Source organism: Salmo salar, chromosome 21, assembly GCF_965601325.2.
Source record: "Salmo salar chromosome 21, fSalSal1, whole genome shotgun sequence".
Taxonomy (NCBI): domain Eukaryota; kingdom Metazoa; phylum Chordata; class Actinopteri; order Salmoniformes; family Salmonidae; genus Salmo; species Salmo salar.
In genome coordinates this window covers 17,570,286-17,597,155 of record NC_138311.1, presented here as the reverse complement: position 1 = coordinate 17,597,155, position 26,870 = coordinate 17,570,286, and the positions used below count along the sequence as shown (strand labels likewise).

Here is a 26,870-nt window from a genome sequence, read left to right as displayed (position 1 = left end):
TGAGTGAGATATATATATATATAAATAAAATAACCTAAGATGGGCCCGTCACCGGGAGAACCTGGTATGTCCCCTTAATATTTCAATTAATTGCACCGGAATGGTTGATTGACTGCAGAAGGAGAATAACATGCGATAGAGATGTCCAATAACATTAGAGAAGTCTGGATGTGTCTTTTGCTAAACATGGTTATCACAACAACCCCAATAGGTCCATTTTAACACAGTGCATGGGACAAGATCTGATTCCTAAACTGTATGCAATACAATAGACCCTGGTCAGAATATAGCTCCACCTCATCTCTCGTCGACCCCACCCGAATACAGAAACATGCTTCCTGTTCAACAGAAAAATTCTGATTGGTCATCTCTTTTCAAGAGTGTAAATGTGGTTAGCGGTTTTGAGAGACATGAGTGCACTAAAGCAACACTTGTCATTGTAATATGTTATCAAGCAAGCCTTTAGAAATATCTTCGTATGCTCCCTGCTGGCTAGATGTCAACAGCCTTGCATCAATCTGAGCCACATTCACTCCTAAACTCCCCAGCACTATAACCTACTACAGGCAGGTTCACTGGGGGACTGAGGGTCTGGGCTCCCCTGATTTGCATGGCAGAGTTCTAGGGAAGTAATTGGGCTTCTGTAAACATCACTGTGTGGTCTGGTCTGGAGGGAGGCATGGGGTCCCAGTCCCACAGCATAACCCCCCCCTCACTCACTCTGACAACATTACAGAAGGCCTGTAAAACTGTCCAACAGCATGGCGACAAGTCCCAACACGAAGTCAAAACTCAAGATGCCAGCAACCACTATTCCCCAATAAAATGAAGCCAATCTCTCAGCCGTCTGTTCGTCTTCTACCGTAGCTAAATATTCACATCATTAAAGAAAAATACATGGGCTGGTCTCCGACAGTGAAACGACACTCCTGGTGGCCACGCGTGGATTGAATCAATCCAAATCCGAGCTGGTCAAGCATTCAGAGATTTTACTTGTTACAACTGAAGTGGAGGGGGGGAATGAATTAATCTGGAAACCTTGATTTAGCAACAATGTGCAAAAGTATCCAGAGATGGCTATTCATCACAAGTGGGCAATGCCGTGGCAAAGAGGTTTTAAATTGAAAACCATAACGCTCATTAGCTCAACACTCAGCCTAAAGGGCAATCAGAAGTTGCATTAGCCACAAGAGGGTGCCTGAACAAAATTATATCTGTAAATTGATTAGACGAAATAGAGTAACTGATATTGTATAAATGCATATTCAGCCCAGTTGAACTCCACACTGTGCTTAAAAGTACAATTGATCTGGTAAATCAGGATGCAGTTAACAGTAGGAATACATGAAGTTTAATACGGTAGTTAACCAAAACACTGAGGAAATAATAATTGTACCAATAACAGTACAATAGTAGCTACCGGTACAATAATCATCACAGTGCAATAATTATTGCACATAATACACATTGTCCCAATAACAGTAGAACATGTGAATCTGAAATGACATTTCAGAACAGCATCAATAAATAGGTCAACCCAATTGATCAATGTACAAAAAAAACATGTCATTTATTTCAGTATGAAGTGCTTAAAAACCAACATGTCTTCAGGAAAACGCTAGACAGATATTTGAGGGGGAAAAAAAAGAATCACTATCTCTGTTATTCTCTATATCAAAAGGAGGCATGTTCTGCACAGCCAGACCGTACGGATGGTGTTCCTATCACCTGTGAATGATTACCAATCACTAAATCTCACACGGCGTGATTACACACACGGGACACAGTGGGCCTTCCCCAGGCAGCCAGCCAGCTGCACAGCGCTGCTCAACCTCTACTGTATATCTAGGACCATCAGTGGGAAGAGGAGAAGGGAGATGGGGCCAGGGTGGGGTAAGCAGGGCCGACATTCGGCCCCCTGGATCAGGCCTGCGCTAGCCTCTCAATGACTCTCCTGTACTCGGCCAGCACCTCCTGGTAGCTCTTCTCCAGCTCCTCCTGCTGCAGCGCCGTGTCCATCTGACTGATGTGGGATGCCAGCTCCTCTGGCCGCAGACACTTCATCATCTTGGTCAGCTCCCGCTGGTTCTTCTAAGCACGCAATAAACACACACACTGGTTAATGCACTGCGTTTGTCTAAAATCCCTTGGCTTGTTTCCCCAAAAAACGTTGCATTATTAGCTTGTGTTAGCCATGTTTTGTTTTTTTGTTGAAGCAAAACAAAAATGCTGTATGGTATTTTGTAAACGCGATTGTTAAGTTTCGATTGCAATTAGCAGCAGGGAATCTTACATAACGCACATTCAACTGAGAAGAGCAAGTTAATATTGTTCCTCCTCTAGGTCCTTATATTGCAGACCTGACTGCATCTCATTAGTGTCTTAAAACCAAATAGTCAGAGGGGAAGCAAAGGATTCTGTAATTGAGTCTGCAGGAGTGCTGAAAGCTTCTGGACATGAACCAAGAGTCATGTGTTTTGGGGCCAGTGCAAAAAAGTTCCCACTCTCTTGAGAATCAGGGGGAAGAGAAGTTGAGCAGAGACGTGAAATTCTCCACGCATTCACAGAGAGGAGGACTCCGCTGAGCTAACTACAAACCAAACCTCCCCAAAATCAAAACAGCCTGCTGCATCTGGCCGCCAGATCTCTCCTCCACTCCACAGCCCGTCTCCCAAGGAATTCCTACTTCCTTTTTCACCACACACTTTTTTTCCCTCCGCAGATATTGGCCTTTTTCAAGACATGTGGTTACACTGCTGACAGCAATCCTCTAATGCAGAGATCATGAATGAGTATACTTTTCTTTTCTCCCTTTATGAACATGTACGCACTCACTACTGTAAGTCGCTCTGGATAAGAGCGTCTGCTAAATGACTAAAATGTAAAATCATCAACTAGACTCAGCAGCGGGCAGTCTTTCTTGAGCGGACGGTCGGGGAGCCTGAACATAATTACAAATCATTTGTAGACTGCAAATTGACCTCAAGAAGCCCAGACAGACATAAGTCACTTTACCCCTACCTACATGTACATATTACCTCAACTGCTCACATTTGCATATGATTACGCGTCTCTCTATTAGGCATGGGAATAGTCGGGAACAGATTTCAAAAATTAAAATTACTTGGAGCTGATTTACAGGCTGACATTTTTTATTATATTTATTCATCTTTTTACTGTATTTTATGTCCAATGCTGATTTTTTAAAAATAAATAAAAAGACCCGCGGGGAGGGGGACAAATTCGGCACGCGGGCCACCAGTTGAAGAACCCTGCTGTAACGGCTGATATGCTGGGTTTCAATGCGACACTCAAATCACATGTCACGGAACATACATATGTAAATCAATGTTATCCTGTAAATACAAAATTAGTAACAGTTTGTCTAATCAAATTTCAAAAAGCACAGTAAGAGTGCTAATATGAAACTTCTACTATTTGGCAAGCAGATTCTTTAACTGCTTGAATGTGTGGTGTTAGCAACCTACTTCCACCTAAATCACTCCTCCCTCCTAATGACATGCAAATCCTGCATAATGACACTGCTCTGAATAGAACTGAATCCTGGGGTAACACTACAGTGGAGGCCTGCCGTGCTCCATTGTATCTCCAATAATAAGCCTTTGGTACCCCAGACATTTTCCTGCAACTGGGGAATAATCGTTCTCCTGATTCTAGAAAAGTAATGCAACATAAGTTACAAGACGCAACAAGAAGTAGCTCGAAGCAGATAAAGTGTGTGTCACATTCTTGGCCATTTCTGAAACCATGCTAATGCATTGTGGGTAGTCATAAGTCGTCTAACACTAAATATTTTGGAAAAGCGTGGTATAATCAGTTAATGGGTGGATTCTACGCCAGAGGAAAATATTTTTGGTATCTCAGATTGTTCTGGCAAATTCTCACATAGAAACTTCATTGGGAGGAAGGATGTTTGAAATGCTTTTTACATTTGTATCAAACCATTTCTTTGAAAATCATGATGAAAGTGGCCATTTTAGGCCCTTTTTAGACCTATACATGCCTCCTGTAAGACCCTATGAACCATACCTTATACAGACACCATCTTGGTTTCATTATACTCCTTATAGTGTGTTCCAACTTACGGAGCATGTCTAGATTCTTATAAACAAATGTTCACATTCATTTATTAAACATTAAATTTGCATAACAACCCTTTTAGATTTTGTTAATTCTTAAGACTTTGTTTGGAACAATATACAAGTACATCAAATTTACAGAGTGGGCTTTGCTAATTATGAAGTTATGATACATTTTGAGCACCACCAACACAGTGAATGGGAAAATGGATTCAAAAGGGAACTCCCTGTGCTGATGATTTGCAATCCTAAAGTAGGGCTGTGATTGGTTAATGACCTACAACAGGGGTATTCAACTCTTACCGTATGACGTCCAGAGCCTGCTGGTTTTCTGTTCTACCTGATAATTAAAATTGCACACACCTGGTTCACCCAGGTTTAAAGCAGTCCCTAATTAGAGGGGAATAATGAAAATAAATGCAGAACTGGCTTCGAGCTCCAGAGTTGAGTTTGAACGACCTATGTAATTTTCTATGTATAAATGGGTCATATCATTAAAAGTAACAGAGAGCCACTCTGGACATGTGATGCGTTTCAAGAGTATATTGTTACAAACAATATGCCTAAAAAAATAAGACAAATCAAAAAAAGGATAGTTTTGAGATATTCATATTTATGTTGGATAAATATGTCTTTCAGAATCTAAACATACCCCATATGTTAGAACACACTATAAGGAGTATAATGAAACCAAGATGGTGTCTGCATCATGTACGGATCATAGGGTCTTACAGGAGGCATGTACAGGTCTAAAAAGGGCCTAAAATGGCCACTTTTATTATAATTTGTGATACAAACGTAAAAAGCATTTCAAACAGCCTTCCTCCCAATGAAGTTCCTATGTGAGAATTGCCAGAACAATCTGATACCAAAAATATTGGACTCGCCCTATTATCAAATTAAATCAACTCTGAATTGATCCCAGGTTATATAGTGCAACTAACAGCCAATCACCACTAATGAAGTCCATAGGGAAACACATAGACATTAAACAGTAGACACAATCTGCTAATTCCATTTGACTAGAAACTAAAGCGCAAGGCGGACACTGCAAAAGGATGGAGGAATGCATTTCACTGGAGAAGCTACGGTCCTTTCTTTTAAACATACCTTGGTCGGGGCAAATAGCCTCTTTTTGACTTCCAGACGGTAATCTCTTGCTTTCGTCTCAACGCTCATGTCCGTCACCCTCAGTCGGAGGATTTCATACACTCGTCTCGCGTGTTTCTGTAGGGGCAAAGACAGGACAGAGCCATTAGAGCCTTTAAGAACCCGTACAGTCTGTCTCCACAATCATCTAGAAAAGACAGACGATTTCTTTGCTTGGTTCGAGCTATTCAGAACCTTCTTGTACAACGCTGAGGTGCCTGAAGCTTCATGAAAGAGCCATGGCAAAGTGAGAAACAACCATTTGGCAAAAATGAAAACATGACGCAGAATAAGTGCAGTAAGATAAGTCAGTGCCCACCAATTTAAATAAAATGGTACATGTTCCCTCTAGGACTGGAGAGCCTTGGGTTAATGAGTGAGAAATGTACAGTAATCAAATGTATCCTCCTCTGGCCTCTATGGTTCAAGCTGAGGTTGACCTTGTTTATCTTTAACTTCTCCCTGGCCTCTGTGGCCATGTCATCACTGAAGCTCAGAGGAAGCTTGTCTGTGGAGAATGACGGCAGTGTTTGGCAGAGCTTGACCAGAACGTAGTCTCGCAGCTTCACGTAGTTCTCCGAGGGGTCTTCAGCTGAAAATAACAGAAAACAATAATTAGACACGAGCTTGAAATTCCATTTAAAAATAAATACATGACATATAATTACATGAAATGTTAGGTATACACAATTTATATTTGATCAAACTGTTCACATCAACCACCCCAAGACACCAGAGGCTACAGTTTTCAATACAGGTTTATATTCAAATCCCACTGATTCCTGAAACAGTCAAATAATTACACCATTGTCAGAGTTTAATTGTGGCTGCATGTGTCAAGCGCAGTTCTGCGAAAGTGGCTTGCATTGACATTTTACCCAGCTCCCACTGCGGTTTTGAAAGAAATTCAGTACAGAGCAACATGGAGAGGACTTAAAGCCACCTGGAATAAAAAAGACCCATAGCCCGCAGTAGCTGGCCTACCTGGTTAAATAAAGGTGAAATAAATCAAAGAAAAATGATTCAAAGATCAGATTCAAAGTAGTGCAAAATAGACAAGAAAATAGGGGTGCTCCTCTGGACAGGAGAGTGGATGCTTCTTTGTTATTTTTTAAAACGAGCTGTCAGCTAAATCTGGTGCAATGCATCACTTCTCATCTCTGAGACTTATGTTTTGTTGTACATTGTCCCTGGCAAATAAACAAAAATTCAAAATAAATTCACTTCATTTTCCTACGCAAATCAATTATTTGGGTGTAACGGCTTTGCATTTAACCATGTAAATACATGTAATAGTATATGAAACTAGCAGTTACAGCCTCCTCCCCAAACTGAAACATCAATTTTGTGTTACTTACATTAACACACACAGTCTTGTACAGCTAACCTTGTGGGGACACACAATTCAGTCCCATTCAAAATCCTATTTTCCCTAACCCCTAACCCTAAAATCTAACCTTAACCCTAGCTCCTAACCTTAAAACTAACCCTAACACTAATTCTAACCGTAACCCTAAACCCCCAAAAAATAGCATTTGACCTCAAATTTTTGTACCTTTACTATTCTCGTGGAGACTTCTGGTCCCCACAAGTATAGTTAAACACGTCCACACACCTGTAATGTCCTGTACTTTAGGCAGATTGCAGTAGAACCTGTGTACTGCCTCCAGCAGCTGAGCTCCATGACCCTCTCCTTGGAACGGCGGCAGGATCAGCATTTGGCTGTTCAGAAGGACACCAGGCCAACATGCACAAAGACATGAAAGAACAGCCTTGCTGACCTCTCCGCCAGACCTACCAAACCCCTCGTCATTCACAGAAAAAAAAGGCCACCTTGTATATGACTGATCAGATCTTGATGTTAAGATAATTATCTGAGGAAGATAGAAAAAGCTGACTTTTGTAATTTGTGCTAGCATGGAGTAATGTACAGGGCCTTCAGACTTTTCCCACATTTTGTTGTGTTATAGCCGGAATTTAAAATGGATTAAAATGTAGATTTCTTTTGTCACTGGCCTACACACAATACCCCTTAATGTCAAAGTGGAATTGTTTTTTCCCCCAAAATTAACTAAAAATGAAAAACTGAAATTATTTGAGTCAATTATTCAACTCATTTGTTGGCATTTGTGGCTGTTTTGCGTATTGTCTCTACCTTCTTGCCCTTAGTGCTCTTGTCTGTGGCAAATAATGCTTGTACCATTTTGTGCTGCTACCATGTTGTGTTGCCATCATGCTGTGTTGTCATGTGTTGCTGCCTTGCTATGCTGTTGTCTTAGGTCTCTCTTTATGTAGTGTTGTCTCGCTTGTCGTGATGTGTGTTTTGTCCTATATTTTTATTTATTTTATTTTTTAATCCCAGCCCCCGTCCCTGCAGGAGGCCTTTGGCCTTTTGGTAGACCATCATTGTAAATAAGAATTTGTTTTTCACTGACTTGCCTAAGTTAAATAAAAAGGTTAAATAAATATAAATACAATTGTTATGGCAAGCCTAAATAAGTTCTGGAGTAAACATGTGCTTAAGAAGTCACATAGTAAGTTGCATGGACTCACTCTGCGTGCAATAGTGTTTAACCTGATTTTTGAATGACTACTTCATCTCTGTACATACAATTATCTGTAAGGTCGAGCAGTGAAATTCAAACAGATTCAACCACAAAAACCAGGGAGGTTTTCCAATGCCTTGCAAACAAAGGCTCTTATTCGTAGATGGGTAAAAATAGAAAAGCAGACATTGAATAACCCTTTTAGCATGGTGAAGTTATTACCCATTTGGATGGTGCATCGATAGTCCCAGTCACTACAAAGCACAGGCGACCTTCCTAACTCAGTTGCCGGAGAGGAAGGAAACAGCTCAGGGATTTCACCATGAGGCCAATGGTGACTTTAAAACATTTACAGAGTTTAATTGCGGTGATAGGAAACAACTGAGGATGGATCAACAACATTGTAGTTACTCCACAATACTAACCTAACTGACAGATTGAAAAGAAGGAAGCCTGTACAGAATAAAACATATTCCAAAACATGTATCCTGTTTGCAATAAGGCACTAAAGTAATACTGCAAAGAATGTGGCAAAGCAATTCACTTTTTGTCCTGAATACAAAGTGTTATGTTCAGGGCAAATCCAATACAACACATTACTGAGTACAACACATTTTCAAGCATAGTGGTGGCTGCATCATGTTATGGGTATGCTTGTAATTGTTAACGACTGGAGAGTTTTTCAGGATCAAAAAGGAACAGAACGCAGCTATGCACAGGCAAAATCCTAGAGGAAAACCTGCTTCAGTCTGCTTTCCACCAGACACTGGGAAATTAATTCACCTTTCAGCAAAACAATAACCTAAAACACAAGGCCAAATCTACACTGGAGTTGCTTACAAAGAAGACAGTGAATGTTCTGGAGTGGCCGAGTCACAGTTTTGACTTAAATCTAATTGAAAATCTATGGCGAGACCTGTAAATGGTTGTCTAGCAATGATCAACAAGCAATTTGACAGAGCTTGAGGAATTTTGTAAAGAATAAAATGGGCAAGTGTTGCACAATCCAGCTGTGGAAAGCTCTTAGAGACTTACCCAGAAAGACTCAAAGCTGTAATCGCTGCCAAAGGTGCTACAAAGTATTGACTCAGGGGTGTGAATAATTATGTAAATGAGATATTTCTGTATTTCATTTTCAATAAATTTGCTACAATTTCTAAAAACATGCTTTCACTGTCATTATGGGGTATTGTGTGTACATGGGTGAGAAAATAAATCCATTGAATCCATTCTGAATTCAGGCTGTAACGCAAACTGTGGAATAAGTCAAGGGGTATGAATACTTTCTAAAGGCACTGTACTAATGAATTGAAATTGAGGGAGCCCTTTTCACTTGATTATAAGAAACGTAACAAATTGTTATGTCATGTCCATCAATACATCAAACAAAATGCTTATTTACAGGCAAAGCTTTTTGTTGTTGTTGAAGATACTGATCATTTTGGCTCCCATATGAGTCAGAGCGGGGTTGGATGGTTGGATACATAAGCCAGTAATTTGAGATTTTTGTGAGACTAGGGAGAGAGAAATATATAATTTTCCTCTCCTTTTTTGTACAAAAGAAAAGGAAGGCACGTGCTCCCCTAGTAATTACCTTACACGTGGTCGGGTTTTGTCTGGATACACATAGTAATTATAAACTGTCATGTAGCCAACAGTTGCGAAGAGAGTCTCCCCATCGTTATTGTACTTCTCAAATCTGCAGATAAAACACAAAAGGCAAGCAGGACAATTACAGGCACACTCCCAGGCCGCGTCCATTTTCCCCTCTCCAATTCTCTGGGATGCTTTTTCCAGTGTCAGCATGCTGGAGCAGCCAGGCCCGTCCCGATCCGTACACCTGCTACAACCTGAATACATTAAGCACTTAATTGGAGGACTGCAACTTAGAAGAGGAGAAGAGGGGTAGAGGGGGGGGAATCGGGGTCCTCCACATCACTTCAGTCCATTTACCCATTGTCACTATAAATAGGTGCCAGGATAAAGAAAACACTGGCAGAGGCTCTTTTTACTGTTTGAGATGTCATTCAGTGTTTCAAAAGACAACCGTGTTCAATTCAGCTCTTGCCCTGAAAAAAATGAATGAAAAGGGTTTTCAACACAAAAGGTGCCTCTTGCCAGATCAACAATTCTCCAATAACCAGGGAAAATATAATCAAACTGGCCTGGTAATTGGTCGCGAGCGCCTCAAAGGAGCCCGTTGTTTCTGAATGAGTCAACGAACGGGTTCGGGGGAGAGTGACGTTGGTTAAGGAGGGCACCACTCACACGAGAAAGAAGTCCCAACGATCGTCGTCAACGTCGATGAAGCTGGCCGTCTCAACGAACCACATGAGGAAGGTCTGCAGGCGCTCATGGTAGTCTCGGAATCCCGGGCAGAACACGTCCACCTAGAGAACACAGCAGGTCTGAGGACAGTCTAAGTCATGATAAATAAGCAGAGCACCCTCCCTTATACTGAAATAATCGGTAAGTCATACAGGTGACATGGAAAGCACCTGTTATCGGTATATAATTACATAAAGTACTGTATATTGTAGGACCAAGGACTAGAATGTGAACCTTGTGAATCTGGTAGGTGAAGTCTTCTCCCGCCTCCACATTGTGAACGTTGTATGTGTGAAGCAGGGTGCCGAAGGGTTTGAAGTTGGCCTCTTTCTCCAACAATGAGATGAAGTCGTCCGTGTTGCAGCTGAACCCAGCAGGAATGATCTCCCGGATCTTCCCTTCAACATCATCAGGCTGCAGGGAGGAAAGAACAGGGTTTACTAGAACATGACACAAAGCGACAGCATCTTGTATAAGGGAAAGTAGCCTTGTATTTATATTCTTTCTCTGTTCAAAAAATTAGCCGATTGGCCGATTAGCCAGATAAGTATTTGCTAGGACGAAAACGGCAATCTTATAACTTTTAAAGTCAATAAGGCATTTGAAATAAACGGATTTCTTCAAAATGTAGAACGCGTTTGTTCTTTGATATAGTTGGATCAATATAGATTAAACATGTCCCAAGGTCTTTATTACAGAAACACCTAACAGAGCCTTCCTAGTTTTATGGACTAACTGCTGAAATGGAATAAAATCAGGAAATCGGTGGACATTATTTATTTATTTTCCGCTGCCATGTCTAATCACAGTTCCTACTGTTCGGTCATTAGGCTATGCTTCAGCCCTGATTGACAGAGAACACGAGGAATTAAAGTGGAAGAATACATATTTTTGTGCCACAAAAAGGAGAACCATTAGGCAATTAAGACAGTCAGCAGAGCAGACGCCCGCCCCCCCCTTTCCCAACCCCTTGGTGAAAGAGCACTTCATTGAATACATTTACTACTTACGTTAAACCATGAATATTTGATGAAGCCCCCACAATAACGTATTTCTGCATTTCACTGGGCAATAAAATGTAATGAATTGATCTCAACTTAACAAACCTCGGGCATCCATAATAGAGGCCTCTCGTCTAATCCTGGCGAGCGCAACTCAATCAAATGAAAGAGCCTGGCAGACAAAGGCCCCCCCTCCCCCTGGACTTTTTACTCACTAGAATGTGTGGTTGGTTCAGCTGTGATGTTTGCATTGTATCCATTTCCACAAGGATTGACATGAGAACACTTTGTATTAACTTGCTAAGCAGCCCTTTCACACCATTTACATGCACGATGAGCATTAGTTCTATACCGAGACCCTTTCTGCTCGCCATAGAAAAACTGGGAAATGAAGAAGGCCTGAACAAAATGCACTACAAAAGGCTAATACAACACACTGCTAATTCCTCTCCTTTCAGACATCAGCTAATATCCAACTGGAAGTAATGCACCTGCAGCTGAATGCCACTTCACCATTGCAATTGTTCAACTGCATTTCTGAGGAATAAGGATCAGAAATAAAAAGGCCATGGGCAAACAAGTCATATTGTCCGAGGCACTCTCCTATATACTAGACACTAAATTGCACAATCCTGAATAAAAGAGGCCATAGTTCGGTATAGATGACGTAACAATGCGTCTTTAGAAACGCTTTGTTCCACCCGAATGCCTTTTATCTTCGGGATATAATTGATCATGTGTACATATCTTATTTAGGAGTGGTGAAAACGGTTTGAAGGTAAAAAGAACACTAAATCAGATCACGTTGTCCTTCACAATTCATGGATTTTGCGACTTCACATTACCTATAGAGCAAATCCATTCAATTAGATCTCTCTCAGGACCCAGAGAGGCACTAACTAGGCCTATTTAGTAGGGCCGGGACGACAACAGGATCACAAATATTTGTTCCATGGCAAAAATGAAACTCTTTGGGCCTTTAAAAACCTTCTGTATGTAACATATTGTGTGATACAGCTTGGAAAATAAATACATGTGACTGGATGACGACATAATAACGGTTTATTTCCAACATTTTCCTAAAGAAGTTAAATCTGCTTCGCGTTTCTTTTGTGTTTTGTTTCCTTGACGTGATACTAACGAGTACCGCGATAGGGTTATCGTCCCGGCCCTACCATTTAACCCAACTGTGCCATTTTGCTAAACGTCCAACTTCAATTGAACTTTAAATTTGATCACTATCTGCTTAAAATCTCTTATTGGATTTCTTTGTCATACAAAAACATATCTCCATTGACAATGATTTTGGCGGACTTAAAACGGAAGCTACATATCGCAATAACAATCCAAACATTTGTATATTAACACCTTTACATTTTAGAATCGAGGCTCATATTTGATTTACACAATACAGATGCACGTTTCAGATTTTCACTAGTGGATGCTCAGTATGAAACAATGACCGGAACAAAAACGATGTCCGACTGTGTGGAGTCCATCATTACAGCGTTTGGCTGGTTTAGGGTAAAGGTGATCTCTGACAAGTCTTCCATTAGGGTAGTAGCAGCTGCATGCTGAACTCTGTCCCACAGCTCCCCTCCTCTCCCTCACCAGCTGCACTACACCCAGCCACAGTGAGCACGCACTCACAGACAAACACTCTTCAGATAGAGCCTGAACTCTGCTGCTGCTCCCTAACTCTCGCACCAGCTGCACTAAACCCTTAACGAGGTGGACACTCGTGGGTCAACTTTGGCCTGGCCGTCATCCTCACTGGAAATTCTTCAGCTTTACATCCGAGTATTGCTTAGTATTGGGAACAGAATAGGCAGTTTGGGAAATGTTTAACTAAGAAAACAACGGAAAAATGAATCAAAACAAATGATTTCACTGATGACTGCTCTGTGTCTATAAAAACTATTGGATTGTCCTGCTGCTATTTGTTCATGTATAACGTTACTACGGTCTATGCACTCAATTAGACAATTGCTTCTCATTGCGACGTACTTTTAGTGAATCAACAAGAAAGCTTTCAGGTAACACTTGACATTCAGTCTATCCTACTACACCTGGAGATGTAGAAATGCTGTAACTATATTCTGGTAATAAGTTAACATTTTCTTCTTAATATTGTGTAATAATAAAAAAACATTCAACTCCATACAATAACAATTACAATGTAACAAAGTGTTAATGCAATGGAGCAATTACAGCTATACTATGCGTAAAGCAAGTGAAGTGTTACTGGCCATTACTTTACTTGGATTTCTTTCAATTGAAAGCACTATACAGATTAGCTACTGACCCGGAAAACTTGGTCAGAGGTTCAGAACTGTAATTTGGGTTCGTTCTGGGGACCAAGTCCTTCAGTGATACATCTCCCTCCTGACAAAACACACTTATGGGAAACATACCACAGCAGGACATATTCTACTTCCTGCAGACTATCACAGAGCCACTCAAATCAATGGATGAGCCAAGACCACCCGATCCAACTCTGATCCTTCCCTTTAGAGAGGGAGGGATAGGATTAGTGCACCAATGGCCCATGGGGCCTATGATAGACTGGGATTAGTCTGACAAAATATGAGATCTCTTACATATCTGCTGCATAATACCACCACTCAGAGGGAGGTTCTGGCTCACTCCAGAAGGCCCACAGAAACATGCACAAAGCAGCCCACAGAAAAGGCTCCCGAAACAGCTCACCTCGAGCTAAAGCAGGCTGGGAAACTGGACAAGTTCCAGAAGAGAAGCTATAAGGGTACCGAGGGTGGTTTTTCACTTGACTGGGGAAAAACTACGCTTTCGCGAAGACCCAGAGTTTTCCCTGGTGAGGTCACGTGGTTGAGAAACCCTCACGACATAAAGATTTGGGGCCCATCTCTGAATGGAATATAGTTTGACAGGACATCTCTTTTTTTTAGGTCCGTGTTACTGTGCTCGGCTAAAGTGATAAAAAGGCATTTCAAATCAACTTATTTACCTCCACGCAGTCAAAGTTTTCCGTGAATCTGGCTGAATATTTAACTTTGAAGAGGGTGATCAGGTTCCCAGCACTGTAGTACAGTTGAATCTGAAGGCCTTTGTATCCAAAAGCCACCTCACTGAGGAGGAAATAAATCAATCAAAAACAAAAGTGGAAAAATAGCTAGTGAGCGCCAAAAATACAGGGACGCTGACATTTGTTGGCTCTGTACTCCAGCACTTTGGATTTGAAACGATCCAATGACGACGAGGTTAAAGTGCAGACTATCAGTTTTAATTTGAGGGTATTTTCATCCATATCGAGTGAACCGTTTCATACCCCTCCAAGACATGCTAACCTCTCACCCGTTACAGTGACATTTATGCCCGTGTAACTTTCTCACTCATCATTATACATGATTCATGATTCATTGAGGATTATCCATAATCATGGTAGCATCATCCACATTGTTTAGAAACATATTCTATTCCTATTTACAAAAGAAAAGTGATTCCATTTTGGGAACATAATAAATCTGAAACCACCAAAACAAACTGAAAATGCATCCAACAAGTTTATAGAGTCACAAGCTCGATGTAGTCATTGCGTGCTATGAATATGGGACCAAATACTACACTTTTGACTACTTTAATAGACATAAGTGAATTTGTCCCAATAGTTTTGGTCCCGTAAAATGGGGGGACTATGTACAGAAAGTGCTGTAATTTCTAAACGGTTCACTCGATATGGATGAAAATACCCTGAAATTAAAGCTGACAGTCTGACTACGAGGTTAAAGTGTATCATTGTAAAAAATTGTATCGTTTCCAAAAATGTGTCACTGTCCCAATAGTTTTGGAGCTCACTGCAGATGAGTTAGCATTCACATAATTCAGTTCTCAACAGTTCACCGTCGTGCAACCAGCACACAGATTTAGGCCGCTTTCCAGAGTTTTGACGTTGCTGACGCCTGACAGATCTTACAACGCCTGGATAGGTATTTTAAGTATCAGCTAACCATATAATTGTACGTTATAGCTATTTGTCAGTCGATGACACAGTCAATGAGGTGGCACGCAACCATTGGTTGTTGCGTCGCCTCGGCTGTGGAACGCGGCCGTAGAGTTCACATGGAGTTGCTGTAATGAGTTGCACAGATCTTACTGGCTGAATTAGGTTTGATACTCACTCATCACCATAAAGCTGGTGGCTGTACTCTGGATGGAATGTCATGCTGTCATCATTCACCTCCTCTGCGAAACGGACTGAGAGAAATAGTTGTATTGAATTATTTCGGTAAGAGGGTGTGGTCAATACTCAGTCAACATATCAAATATTGCACTATGTATATGAAACACTCAAAGCACCATTTACCAAACAACAAATGCAGTGCAAGTAGCTTCCGTCTCCACATCCTAAAACAAAGAGAGTTTACACACAAAGCTAAATAAGACGCATGAGACAAACCTAGTTTTAAACAGATTGCTTCGTTGGTGTCACACTTATATTCTGCCAACTTCTTCTCCATTTCGTTCATCCCTGTGGAGCAAAACAAACAGCATTTCTGGCTTAATTGTTTGTTTATTTATTTGGATCCCCGTTAGCTTTTGCAGAAGCAGCCTCTGCTCTTCCTGGGGTCCACAAAAAAACACGACAAGTAACAAAAACACTGATACACTAGGAAAAGTCACATTCAAAATACAACGATATAGAAACAACGCAACAACAACAAAAATTGGACAAACAAAAACATACAAAAAAAAAAAGTTAAAATGTGTCGGTGTGCCCCCCTCACAGTACACATCATTCCATGAGTTGTTTTAAAGGTCATTTTCCTGTTAACTTGAGTAATGGGAGATGGATGGAGTTCCATGCGATCATGGCTCTGTATTAAACTGTGAATTCCTTTTGGACTTAGGGACTTTGAAGGGTCCCTTGGTGGCATGTCTTGCGGGGTATGTATGGGTGTCTGAAGAGACCCCTGGTGGCATGTCTTGTGGGGTATGTATGGGTGTCTAAACTGAATGCTATGTAATTTTGCAGACAATCTGGAATATTTCTCATAAAAACTAGAAGAGAAGCAGTTAAAAATCTCTCAACAACCCTCAACCAGGAAAGACTGGCAAGCATGTTGATGTTAGTTCTGTATGTGCAGTGAAGGGCAATGTTTGCTTCTCTGTTTGGAGCCAGCTGCAGCTTTGCTAGGTCTTTCTTTGCTGCACTTGACCATATTACCGGACAGTAATCAAGATGGGACAAGACCAGAGCCTGAACATCTAGTAGTTGATTGTGTCAAAAACGCAGAACATCATTTTATAACAGACATACCCCTCCCATCTTACCAAAAACTCTGTCAAAATGACTTGACCGTGATAATTCATCATCCAATGGTATACCTAGGAGTTAAGCTTCCTCAACTTGTTCAATGGTCACACCCTTTATGTACAACTCCAGTTGAGGTTTAGGTGTTAGAGAATATTTTGAACCAAATACAATGCTTTTAGTTTAAGATGTATTTAAGACCAGTTTATTATTAATCACCCATTCTGATACAGACTAACTCCTTATTTAGAATTTCAGTGAGCTCACTGGCTTTGGGTGCTGACATGTAGAGTGTGGAATCAAAATAAAATGTTACATGCGCCGAACACAACTGGTGCAGACTTTACCGTGAAATGCTGGCTTACGACCCCTTCCCAATGATGCTAAATAAAATAGTAACACAAGAGGGATAAAATACACAAGAATGTTGCTGTATACCAGTACCAGATCAATGTGCAGAGGTACCAGGACATGAGGTAGATATGTACATGAAGGCAGGGTAAAGTGACTAGGCATCCGGATAGATAATAATACGAGTAAAATAAATAACAGTAGCAGCAGCAAATGTGTAAGAGTTTGTGTGTGTGAGTGCGTATGTATGTGTTTGTGTTGTCGGTATGCGTGTGTATTGTATGTGAATACGTGTGGGTTTTGTGAGTGTATATATATATAGTCTAGTGAGTGTATATGTGGTCTAGTGGGTGTATATGTGGTCTAGTGGGTGTATATGTGGTCTAGTGGGTAGTGGGTGTATATGTGGTCTAGTGGGTGTATATGTGGTCTAGTGGGTGTATATGTGGTCTAGTGGGTGTATATGTGGTCTAGTGGGTGTATATGTGGTCTAGTGAGTGTGCGTAGGGTCAGTGCAACATAAGAGTCAGTGCAGATAGTTTGGGGACCATAAATTAAATAAATATATTTCACCCCTTTTTCATGATATCAAATTGGTAGTGAGTCTTGGCCCATCGCTGCAACTCCCGTACGGACTCGGGAGAGGCGAAGGTCGAGAGCCATGCATCCTCCGAAACACGACCCTGCCAAGCCGCACTGCTCGCTTAACCCGGAAGCTAGCCGTACCAATGTGTCGGAGGAAACACCGTACAGCTGGCCGTACAGCTTCTTTCTCCTATAGTCCACGATAACCTCCTTGGTCTTGAGGTTGTTGTCCTGGCACCACACTGCAGTCTCTGTCCTCCCTGTAGACAGACTCATCACCGTTGGTGATCAGGCCTACCACCGTCGCATCGTCAGCAAACATGATGATGGTTTTGGAGTTGTGCGTGGCCACGCAGTGGTGGGTGAACAGGAAGTAAAGGAGGGGATTAAGAACACACCCCTGAGGGTCCCTCGTGTTGAGGGTCAGTGTGGCGGAGGTGATGTTGCCTACCCTCACTACCCTGGGGCAAGTCCGTCAGGAAGGCTAGGATCCAGTTTCAGAGGGAGGGGTTCAGTCCTAGGGTCCCTAGCTTGGAGGGGACTATGGTGTTGAATGCTGAGCTGTAATCTATGAACAGCATTCTGACATTGTTATTTCCCTCTTGTCCAGGTGGGAGAAGGCGGTGTGAAGTGCAATTGAGATTGGATCATCTGTGGATCTGTTGGGGCGGTATGCGAATTGGAGTGGGTCTGGGATGATGGTGTTGATGTGTGTCATGACCAGCCTTTCAAAGCACTTCATAATTACAGATGTGAGTGCTACAGGGCGATAGTAATTTAGACAGGTTACCTTGTTGCTCTTGGGAACAGGGACAAGTAAAGATTTAAAATGTCTGTCAAGACACTTGCCAGCCGGTCTGCACATGCTTTGAGAACATGTCCTGGTATTCCGTCTGGCCCGGCAGCCTTGTGATTGTTAACCTGTTTAAACGTTTAGCTCAAAATCTGCCATGGAGAGCGAGATCATTCACATACATAGTCGTTCTAGCTTCGTTTAAGACCATTGGCAAATAATTTATAAAAATAGAGAAGACTAACAGCCCAAGGCAACTGCCCTGAGGGACACCGCACTGTACATCTGATATTCAAGAAGCTTCCATTGAAGAACACTCTCTGGGTTCTATTGGATAAATAGATCTCCAACCATGGGATGGCAAGTTTTTTCAATAACAATTTATGATCAATAAGATCAAAGGCTCCAACTATGATCTTATTATCCATTTCTTTTAAGCAATCATTTTTCATTGGCGTCAGTGCAGTACAAGTTGAGTGCCCTTCTCTATACGCATGTTGAAAGTCAGTAGTTAACTTGTTCTCTGAAAAATAGCATTGTATTTGGTCAAACACAATCCTCACCATTAGTTTACTAAGAACAAGCAGCAAACAGATTGGGCGGATGTTAGAGCCAGCAAAGGGTGCTTTACTATTTTTAGGTAGTGGAATTACTTTAGCTTCCTTCCACGCACACACTCCTTTAAAGTTTGGTTAAAAATATAGCAAATAGGAGCGGCATTACAGTCTGCAACCATTCTCAATAGTTCATCAAGGTTGTCTATACCTGGTTGCTTATCATTATTGATGGATAACAATCGTTTTTCTACCTCTCCCATACTAACTTGACTAAATTCACAAAAGCAATCATTTTCTTTCATTATGAGATCCTTTATTAAAAAATATGATGGTTCAGTTTTTCCACTTCACTAGTGAAATAGTCATTGAAATGATTTTCAATAACTAAAGGTTTTATTATAAATGGTACTCCAAAGTATTTATCTTTGTTTGGTAATATATTTTATTCTTATTTTTGTTAAGTTTAGTCACAACATTTCTCAATTTAGAGTATGCCAGCTAATCAGCCAACTTTTGCATAATTTCTTTCTTTGAACCATACAAGTCATCATCAATCATGGGGTACATTGTCAACAGTTGGCATAACATTTTTTACAAATACTTCCAGTGCTGCATCTGAATTCACTTCCTCATACACATCAGACCAACATACATTTTCAACAAAATAATCAATAAAACATTTTTGTATGACCTCTTATGAATAACTTTAGGCACAACCTTTGGAACTTACGCTTTCCTTGTTACTGCCACAATGTTATGGTCACTACAGCCAATGGAAAATGGTATTGCTTTGGAGCAAGCTTTGCAGTATTAGTGAAGATATGATCAATACAAGTAGATACAACAGAACCAACACTATTGGTATGCACTCTAGTTGGCTGAGTGATAACCTGGATCATATTACAGGCATTAGTCAGTTAGAATGGAGAGCTAATTGCTAACTAGTCAATGTTCAGGTCACCCAGAAAACAGACCTCTAAACAAAATAAATCAATATATGTGCGTGTGATGTTGTGCTGAAGCTACTGACCCTGAGGCATGGCTATCTTATTCCTCACAAGGCATTTAGGAGGGAGGGTGGACAATGAGCCTGTCGTAGTGGATGTAAGCAATGCTCCCATGCTCTCTGGCAGTTTTCATAGCTGGGATAAGTTCTTTCCGCCTCTGGCCGACAGCTTCGGAGAAGTCCTCGTTGAGGAAGATGTTGGTTCCTCTCAAGTTCTTGGCTCTCTCCAGAACAGCCATCCTGTCCTTAAACCTCTGGAACTTGACCAGGAACTGTCACCTAGGCTGGTTACATGTTTTCCAAACCTGTGGGCACGCTCCATCTCAATCTTCCATCTGCAGCTTTTCAGTAGAGCTGTCCCCAACTAAAACAAATCTTGGTCGATAGAGAGTTGTCTTTTCTTTCGACCAATCGATTGGTCGAAATGTTAAAACTTGTATTTTTCCATATATAGTGTTTCTATATATGGAAAAATTCAAGTTGTGTTTTAATAAAATCAACTATATGTACTGAGCTTGTCTGATGCTTTAAGCGCGCCGTTTGATTAAATTATGAAGACATACTAATGACTCAAGAGGGAGCAGGAGATCAAGATATCCTAACCAGAGAAACTTTATATTTTTTATAAATAAATAAAAAGTTTCTCATGCTAGCAAACTTGCAGCATTGTATGAAATATTCTGGGGCCTCAGAGTTTCCCACGCCGGTGAGCTCGGGACAGACAGATGTAGGCTATTTGTGCAAGGGATAAGAAGTAATTAGGTATTTTATTTTATTTTCACTACATCAGAGCATTACAATTTCTCCCTTTCATGCTGAGTGGTTATCAAAAGGGAGAGGGCAGAAAATATTTTTCAAATACGTCAAGGAGCTATTGTAACTCTCTATGGACTCAAAAACAGACTTTGTTTACTTGCTGTTTGAGGCGAAAACAAATTACCTTGAGAAGCGGCAAAACCGTAACCAAACAAACATTGTAGATCAGAAATTAGGGGAATTAACGGTTAATGTAGGCTACTACTGGTGGTATATGTAATGGGGAATTGATAGACGATAACAATCAAAGGGCAAACAATTCACACGAAGTTATGAAACACTGAATGCACATGACATGGCGGGAGAGAGCGCATTCTGGAGAGAGACGTGCCTTGTACATTTTACACACACTCCCCTTCTTGGACCGTGGCACCCTCAATAGATTAGTCCACTGAACAGTGGTGTAAAGTAGGGATGCACGATATATCGGTGAACATTTCGGAATCGGACGATATTAGCTAAAAATGCCAACATCGGTATCGGCCCAATGTCTAGTTTAACGCCGATGTGAAAAACCGATGTCAAAGCTGACGTGCATACCTATATAAACAAAGGTACATGACGTAATGACGGCACGTAAAACTTTGCGCTACACGCGCATCACAACATTCCTAACCTAGCCCACAATGTCTGCTGTGTGGATTGAGCAGTCAACAAGTCGAGCAGTCATTTGAAAGAGTAAGAACATTTCAGCGAGTCGACTCAAAGGCAAAATCCATTAAAACGTCAAGATAATGGAATTCATTGCCCTTGACAATCAACCGTTCTGTCGTGGGTGACGTTGGCTTTCGCGACTGTTCGAGCACAGGTATACACTAACGTTAACAAGTGCCCTATTGTTCAGATGTTGCCCTACCGGAGTTACACAGTAATAGCGTCACTGCTATTAGCTTCATGACATACTACGGAACGCCGTTTGGGTTTTTGCATGTCAAAAAAGATACACCTCAAATAACACTATTCTACAATAACACTATTTGACGCGTTAAATAAGCTTTTAATTTGACACCTCAAATAACACAGTTCTATTATAGAATGTTGCGTGTTCTGAATTTGCACGTGCAAGCCATGCACCACTACTACGATCAGTAGCACTCAAAGCTGTACAAAAATAGTCTGTAAACAAGCAAACACCAGCCACGAACAATGTGTTTACAATACCGCGTTGGCAATAAAGCATTATTTGTTCGACCGCAACTTCTGGGGTAGCTAGCTAGCTTAAGCTTGGTACCTAAATAGCACCAATACAACCTGCCTGAAAACAATGACCAGTAGAAACTGCAGTCATTTTCACTATTCTTAGCAATGATTTAGGAATCCTTGTAAGTATTAGCTAGGTAGACACTTGTTGTTCGCCTATTGAAATTGAACTTCAGTTCATGAAAATAAATAGATAGCCAGCTACTTAACCCTGTTGCCCAAAGCTAACGTTATAAGCAGCCTGCTGGCCTCATCTGGCTAGTGAGGCTCGACGTGACCGGGTTATGTGTTGTGAAGCTAGCCACAATAAGGATTAGGCACAATAGTGGAATTTGCAGTTTGCCTTCAAAATAAAAGTACCTCTTGAAAGTGATGCAGAAGGTTACAATTACATTTACATTTTAGTCATTTAGCAGACGCTCTTATCCAGAGCGACTTACAGTAGTGAATGCATACATTTCATACATTTTTTTCTCCGTACTGGTCCCCCGTGGGAATCGAACCCACAACCTTGGCTTTGCAAACACCATGCTCTACCAACTGAGCCACACGGGACCTATTGGTGGAATCATGCCATATTTAGACTAGATAATGTCAAACAAGGTTGGAATGTGAAGCAATGAAATGGGGTATCAGTCTGCTCGGTGACACCCACAGAACACAACTGTGAATAGTTTACGCAAATATTAGCGTTGTAGCTCTTATCACGGGACTGTGACTGTGTGAAATCACCTACCCAGTCAGCCTATTGTGTGTATTGACATTCATATTGCACTGCACAGCTTTACCTAAGGATTGGGGATCAATGAAATGGGGTAGCAGTCTACTCAATACATTTTTTCCCAACGTCCTCCTCAGAGTTATCAGACTCCAAAACATCCACACAGTATTATTGTTTTTCCTCGGGAAAAAGGTGTTCAGTACATAGGTTGACAATAAATGTGGCTCAATTCACAGTAGTTTCAGAGTCCTGCAATAAGAGCTACAATACTAATGTTTCTCTGGGTGTCACTGAGTAGACTGATACCCCATGTCAATGATCCACAATCCATAGGTAAGGCTGTACAGTGAAATAAGTATGCCCCCAAAACAATTCTCAAGTATAACACATCCAGTGTGATTTCAACAGATTGTCAAATTAACAAATGACTGTCTTTTGTTGATTTTATATAACATTCCAACATTGTTTAGCATGCTCTATTCAATTATACTATTTGTATTCCTTTGCATCACTGTCAATGACATACTTTTATTTTGAAGGCTAACCGCAAAGTCCACCATTGTGGCTAATCCTTATTGTGGCTAGCTTCACACAGATGGGTCCGACCACTATTAATCAAATAAGAACTGACTTATATTTTTGGGTTATTTTAGATGATGACACCTAGCTATATGGTTAGCTAACTAACTATAGCTACTGAAACAGATTGTCATTTTGCTATGTTTTTGGGGAAGAACATTGTTTGCATCCATGAGCTAGCTAGCTTTTTTTTATGACCAGCAATGTAGATGCGCGAGACAATTTCACCAGCATCATAGCATACGTATCGATGAATCATTGTGACATATGAAATACGAGTGAGTGTAATCAATGTGTAATAACTACGTAAACATTTTATGAACGTGTTCAATTATGTGACACGCAGTCATATTCAGGTCTTGACTGGTCAACAAGCTTATTTGACACGTCAAACAGTGTTATTTGACGTGCATCTTTTTTGACATGCAAACGCCGTTCCTTAGAAGTCCTGCTTGAGAATGACACAGCACAGCAAGTGAAAGAAATAGGTTTTGATTATGTATTACTGGTATAGGGGACATACGTAAATGCCAACAAAATAGCTTTTTGGTCAGTGTGGTGTGTGTGTAACCTTTATTTAACTAGGCAAGTCAGTTAAGAACAAATTCTTATTTACAATGATGGCCTACCCTGGCCAAACTCGGACGGTGCTTGGCCAATTGTGCGCCGCCCTATGGGACTCCCAATCACAGCTGGATTCGAACCAGGGACTGTAGTGACACCTCTTGCACTAAGACGCAGTGCCTTAGACCGCTGCGTCCGTGTGTGTGTTTTAACTATTTAACTGTACCAGAATCATTAAAAAATAATTGGATATCGGTATCGGCCAAAAATGTCAAATCAGTGCATCACTAGTGTAAAGTACTTAAGTAAAAATATTTTTAAGTACTACTTAAGTAATTTTTTTGTGTATCTGTACTTTACAACTTATATATATTTTTTACAACTTTTACTCCACTACATTCCTAAAGAAAAGAATGTACTTTTAAGCCATACATTTTCCCTGACACTCAAAAGTACTCGTTATATTTTGAGTGCTTAGCAGGACAGGAAAATTGTCCATTTAACGCACTTAAAGAGAACATCCTTGATCATCCCTACTGCCTCTGATCTGGCGGAGTGTAAATTATGTCTGGCCTCCCGAGTGGCGCAGTGGTCCAAGGCACTACATCGCAGTTACTAAATGTGCCACTAGAGATCCTGGTTCGAATCCAGGCTCTGTCGCAGGCGGCTGCGACCGGGAGACTCATGGGGTGGTGCACAATTGGCCCGGCATCGCCTGGGTTAGGGGAGGGTTTGGCCGGCAGGGATGTCTTTGTCCCATCGCGCTCTAGCGACTCCTGTTGCGAGCCGGGGTGCATGCACGCTGACACAGTCGCCATGTGCACGGTGTTTCCTCCGGGTTAAGTAGGCATTGTGTCAAGAAGCAGTGCGGCTTGGTTGGGTCGTGTTTCAGAGGACACATTGCTCTTGACCTTCGCCTCTCCTGAGTCCATACGGGAGTTGCAGCGATGTAACTACCAATTGGATACCAAAAAATTGGGGAGAAGGGGATAAGTAAAACATTTTATTAAAAAAAATACTACAAAAATAATTATGTCTGGAGTATTCCCCGGGCTAGCTATAAAAAAAAAAATTGTGCCATCTGGTTTGCTTAATATAAGGAATTTGAAATGATTTATAGTTTTACTTCTGATAGTTAAGTATATTTTAACAATTACATTTACTTTTGATACTTAAGTAAAACCAAATACTTTTAAACTTTTACTCAATTAGTATTTTACTGGGTGACCCACTTTTACTTGAGTCAGTCATTTTCTATTACTCAAGTATGTCAATTGGGTCATTTTTCCACTAATGCCACTGAGACAGGTGTGTATCAGACAGGTGTCTTGTGTGCCACACATTTTTTAAATCCAGTGGCATTAGTGGAAAAAGTTTGTCACCAACACACTGTTTGTTGGTCACAAATCTGTGACCAACAGCCTATCAACCAAACAATGACTAAGTGGGTTCAGACCTACTTTTCAGTGATCATTTTTATTACTTTCTCCTCAGACTGGGCCAAGATCTAATGTGAAGATTATGGTATGCCATCCACAACGTTGTTATTCCTCCGGGATTGTCCCTTTAGATAATCTGTTACCCCGGTTATTGTTAATAATGATTCACAGAAAGTGCTGGTGTCATCTCGAGAGGATTTACAGTTTGTCGTCATCTTGCTGCAAGTTTCTTTCAGGACATCTGGAGAACTGCAAACTGTTCTTAAGGTCCTGGGCCCGGTTGCATAAAATATGACCCCCTTATTTTCCCCCCCTTAGTTTCCTTACCTTTAAGTAAGTTTCACAAAACATTTTACGGCACATTTTTTGGGTGAAGTCAGCTATATTGTGGTATGGTTACTTTCCTTCGCCAACCACCAGAACGATGCACAACCAATACTCTGTCTCCCGATGTGTCTCAAAGCTAGTGGTCGCCTCGTCTTCCATAAACAACTCCTGTAACATGGAGATATGGCCTGTGTCGGAACACGAACCTTAATACTACCTACCGCAAGCGATGCGTGTTAACTTTCAGATCGAGCGTCGGGCTTTTAAAAAAAAAAAGTAAAGAAGATACTATCGTCAATAGGCGCTAAAGCGGTTGGTGTCTATAAATGGGGTAGCTTGTCCCTAGCCACAACATCATCACTGACTCCTGATAACGTTAGCAAGCTAGCTAGGGCTAACACAGTTTGCTAGCTAGTGTGCTAGCAAGCTTGATGACAGGTCGATTGCCTGTGACAGCAACATACATACATCGTCCTGGAACACTCAAATAGGTGAGCACATCTATCATAGGAATTGCAATACAAACCATAATACGGGTTTTGTGCACTTAAATATTATATATATATTCATGTGTTACTTACCCGCCATTTCTGTACACTGCTGCATCTCTGTTGTTGTCAAAGGCCCGCGGAAAATACGCACCGAAGACTTCCTGTTTGTCCACGTGTTTCCGCCGCATCTGATGTATGCGGAAGAAATCCATAACTTTTCTCATCGCTCGCTCTCCATCGATTTGTTTTGTCACCCTTCCAGTGTGTGCTACAGTTTAACCACGAACTATTGCGCATCACCAATCGATGGAAGAAAAAATATTCTTCTCCGCGCAAGTGTATCTCGTTATTTTTATACTGATGAGATGATTTGGTGCTGTGTCTGTGCTGATGTTTTATTCTGTTATATTCTGAAATGTATTCTTATTTTTTATTTTCTGACATAGGCTACTGGAAGCCTAAAAATGTGAATCCTTTGAAAATATAAACACGAGATTTTTTCCCACAATTTAACACTAACTATTGTTATGTATTTGATTTCCACACAACCAACCTCATCACACACACTCAAAGTTTAAATAAGATGAAACGTTCCTCGTGAGTTTTTCTTCCTATAGTGCTACCATAAAGAGAAAAAAAACACAAGGTTACTGTCCAAAAATGATATAGTTTAACTAAGCACTCTGTTGTAGTAAACAAAATGTACCCTTTAATTGTCCCATTATGACAGTCCACGCTACCGCTGACTTAAATGAAGAATTTGAACCTTGAAAATTGTCTTTCAAAAAGTGGATTACAGTACAGTGATAGCTCAATAAAATAAATGGTCTCTCTGGGGGAGAGTGCAATGGCTGAACATTGAACTGTGGTAATGCTGTGCTATCATCCTTGGCATGGCAATTCTGTCCTCCAGAAGTACCAATGACTGACCCACACAGTCATGTTTAAGCCACTATTATTTTACCCCTACCTACTACTCTGACAGCACTAGATTATAACCCTTTCCTGCATAGGCTACAACGCCTTT

At 41.0% G+C, this 26,870-nt stretch overlaps 1 protein-coding gene across 9 annotated transcripts; it reads right to left on the bottom strand.

Annotated features, from left to right (window-relative positions):
* Window positions 1-1,545: 1,545 nt before the first annotated feature.
* LOC106581768 (histone acetyltransferase type B catalytic subunit) lies at window positions 1,546-26,041 on the bottom strand. Of its 9 annotated transcripts, none has more exons than XM_082967010.1 (11): window positions 25,934-26,040; window positions 15,560-15,631; window positions 15,282-15,357; window positions 14,111-14,231; window positions 10,358-10,537; window positions 10,064-10,185; window positions 9,390-9,645; window positions 6,865-7,043; window positions 5,690-5,841; window positions 5,211-5,327; window positions 1,546-2,091 (listed from the first exon to the last, which is right to left on the bottom strand). In XM_082967010.1, exons 5-11 carry the CDS (start codon window positions 10,531-10,533, stop codon window positions 1,924-1,926), a joined length of 1,170 nt encoding a protein of 389 aa, XP_082823136.1. In that variant the 5' UTR covers window positions 10,534-10,537; window positions 14,111-14,231; window positions 15,282-15,357; window positions 15,560-15,631; window positions 25,934-26,040; the 3' UTR covers window positions 1,546-1,923. The 9 variants fall into 9 exon arrangements, with proteins under 9 accessions (XP_082823136.1, XP_082823131.1, XP_014019529.2 ...); XM_082967005.1 differs by having other exon boundaries at window positions 9,390-9,494; window positions 25,934-26,039; XM_014164054.3 differs by having other exon boundaries at window positions 6,865-6,971; window positions 9,390-9,494; window positions 25,934-26,039.
* Window positions 26,042-26,870: the final 829 nt, after the last annotated feature.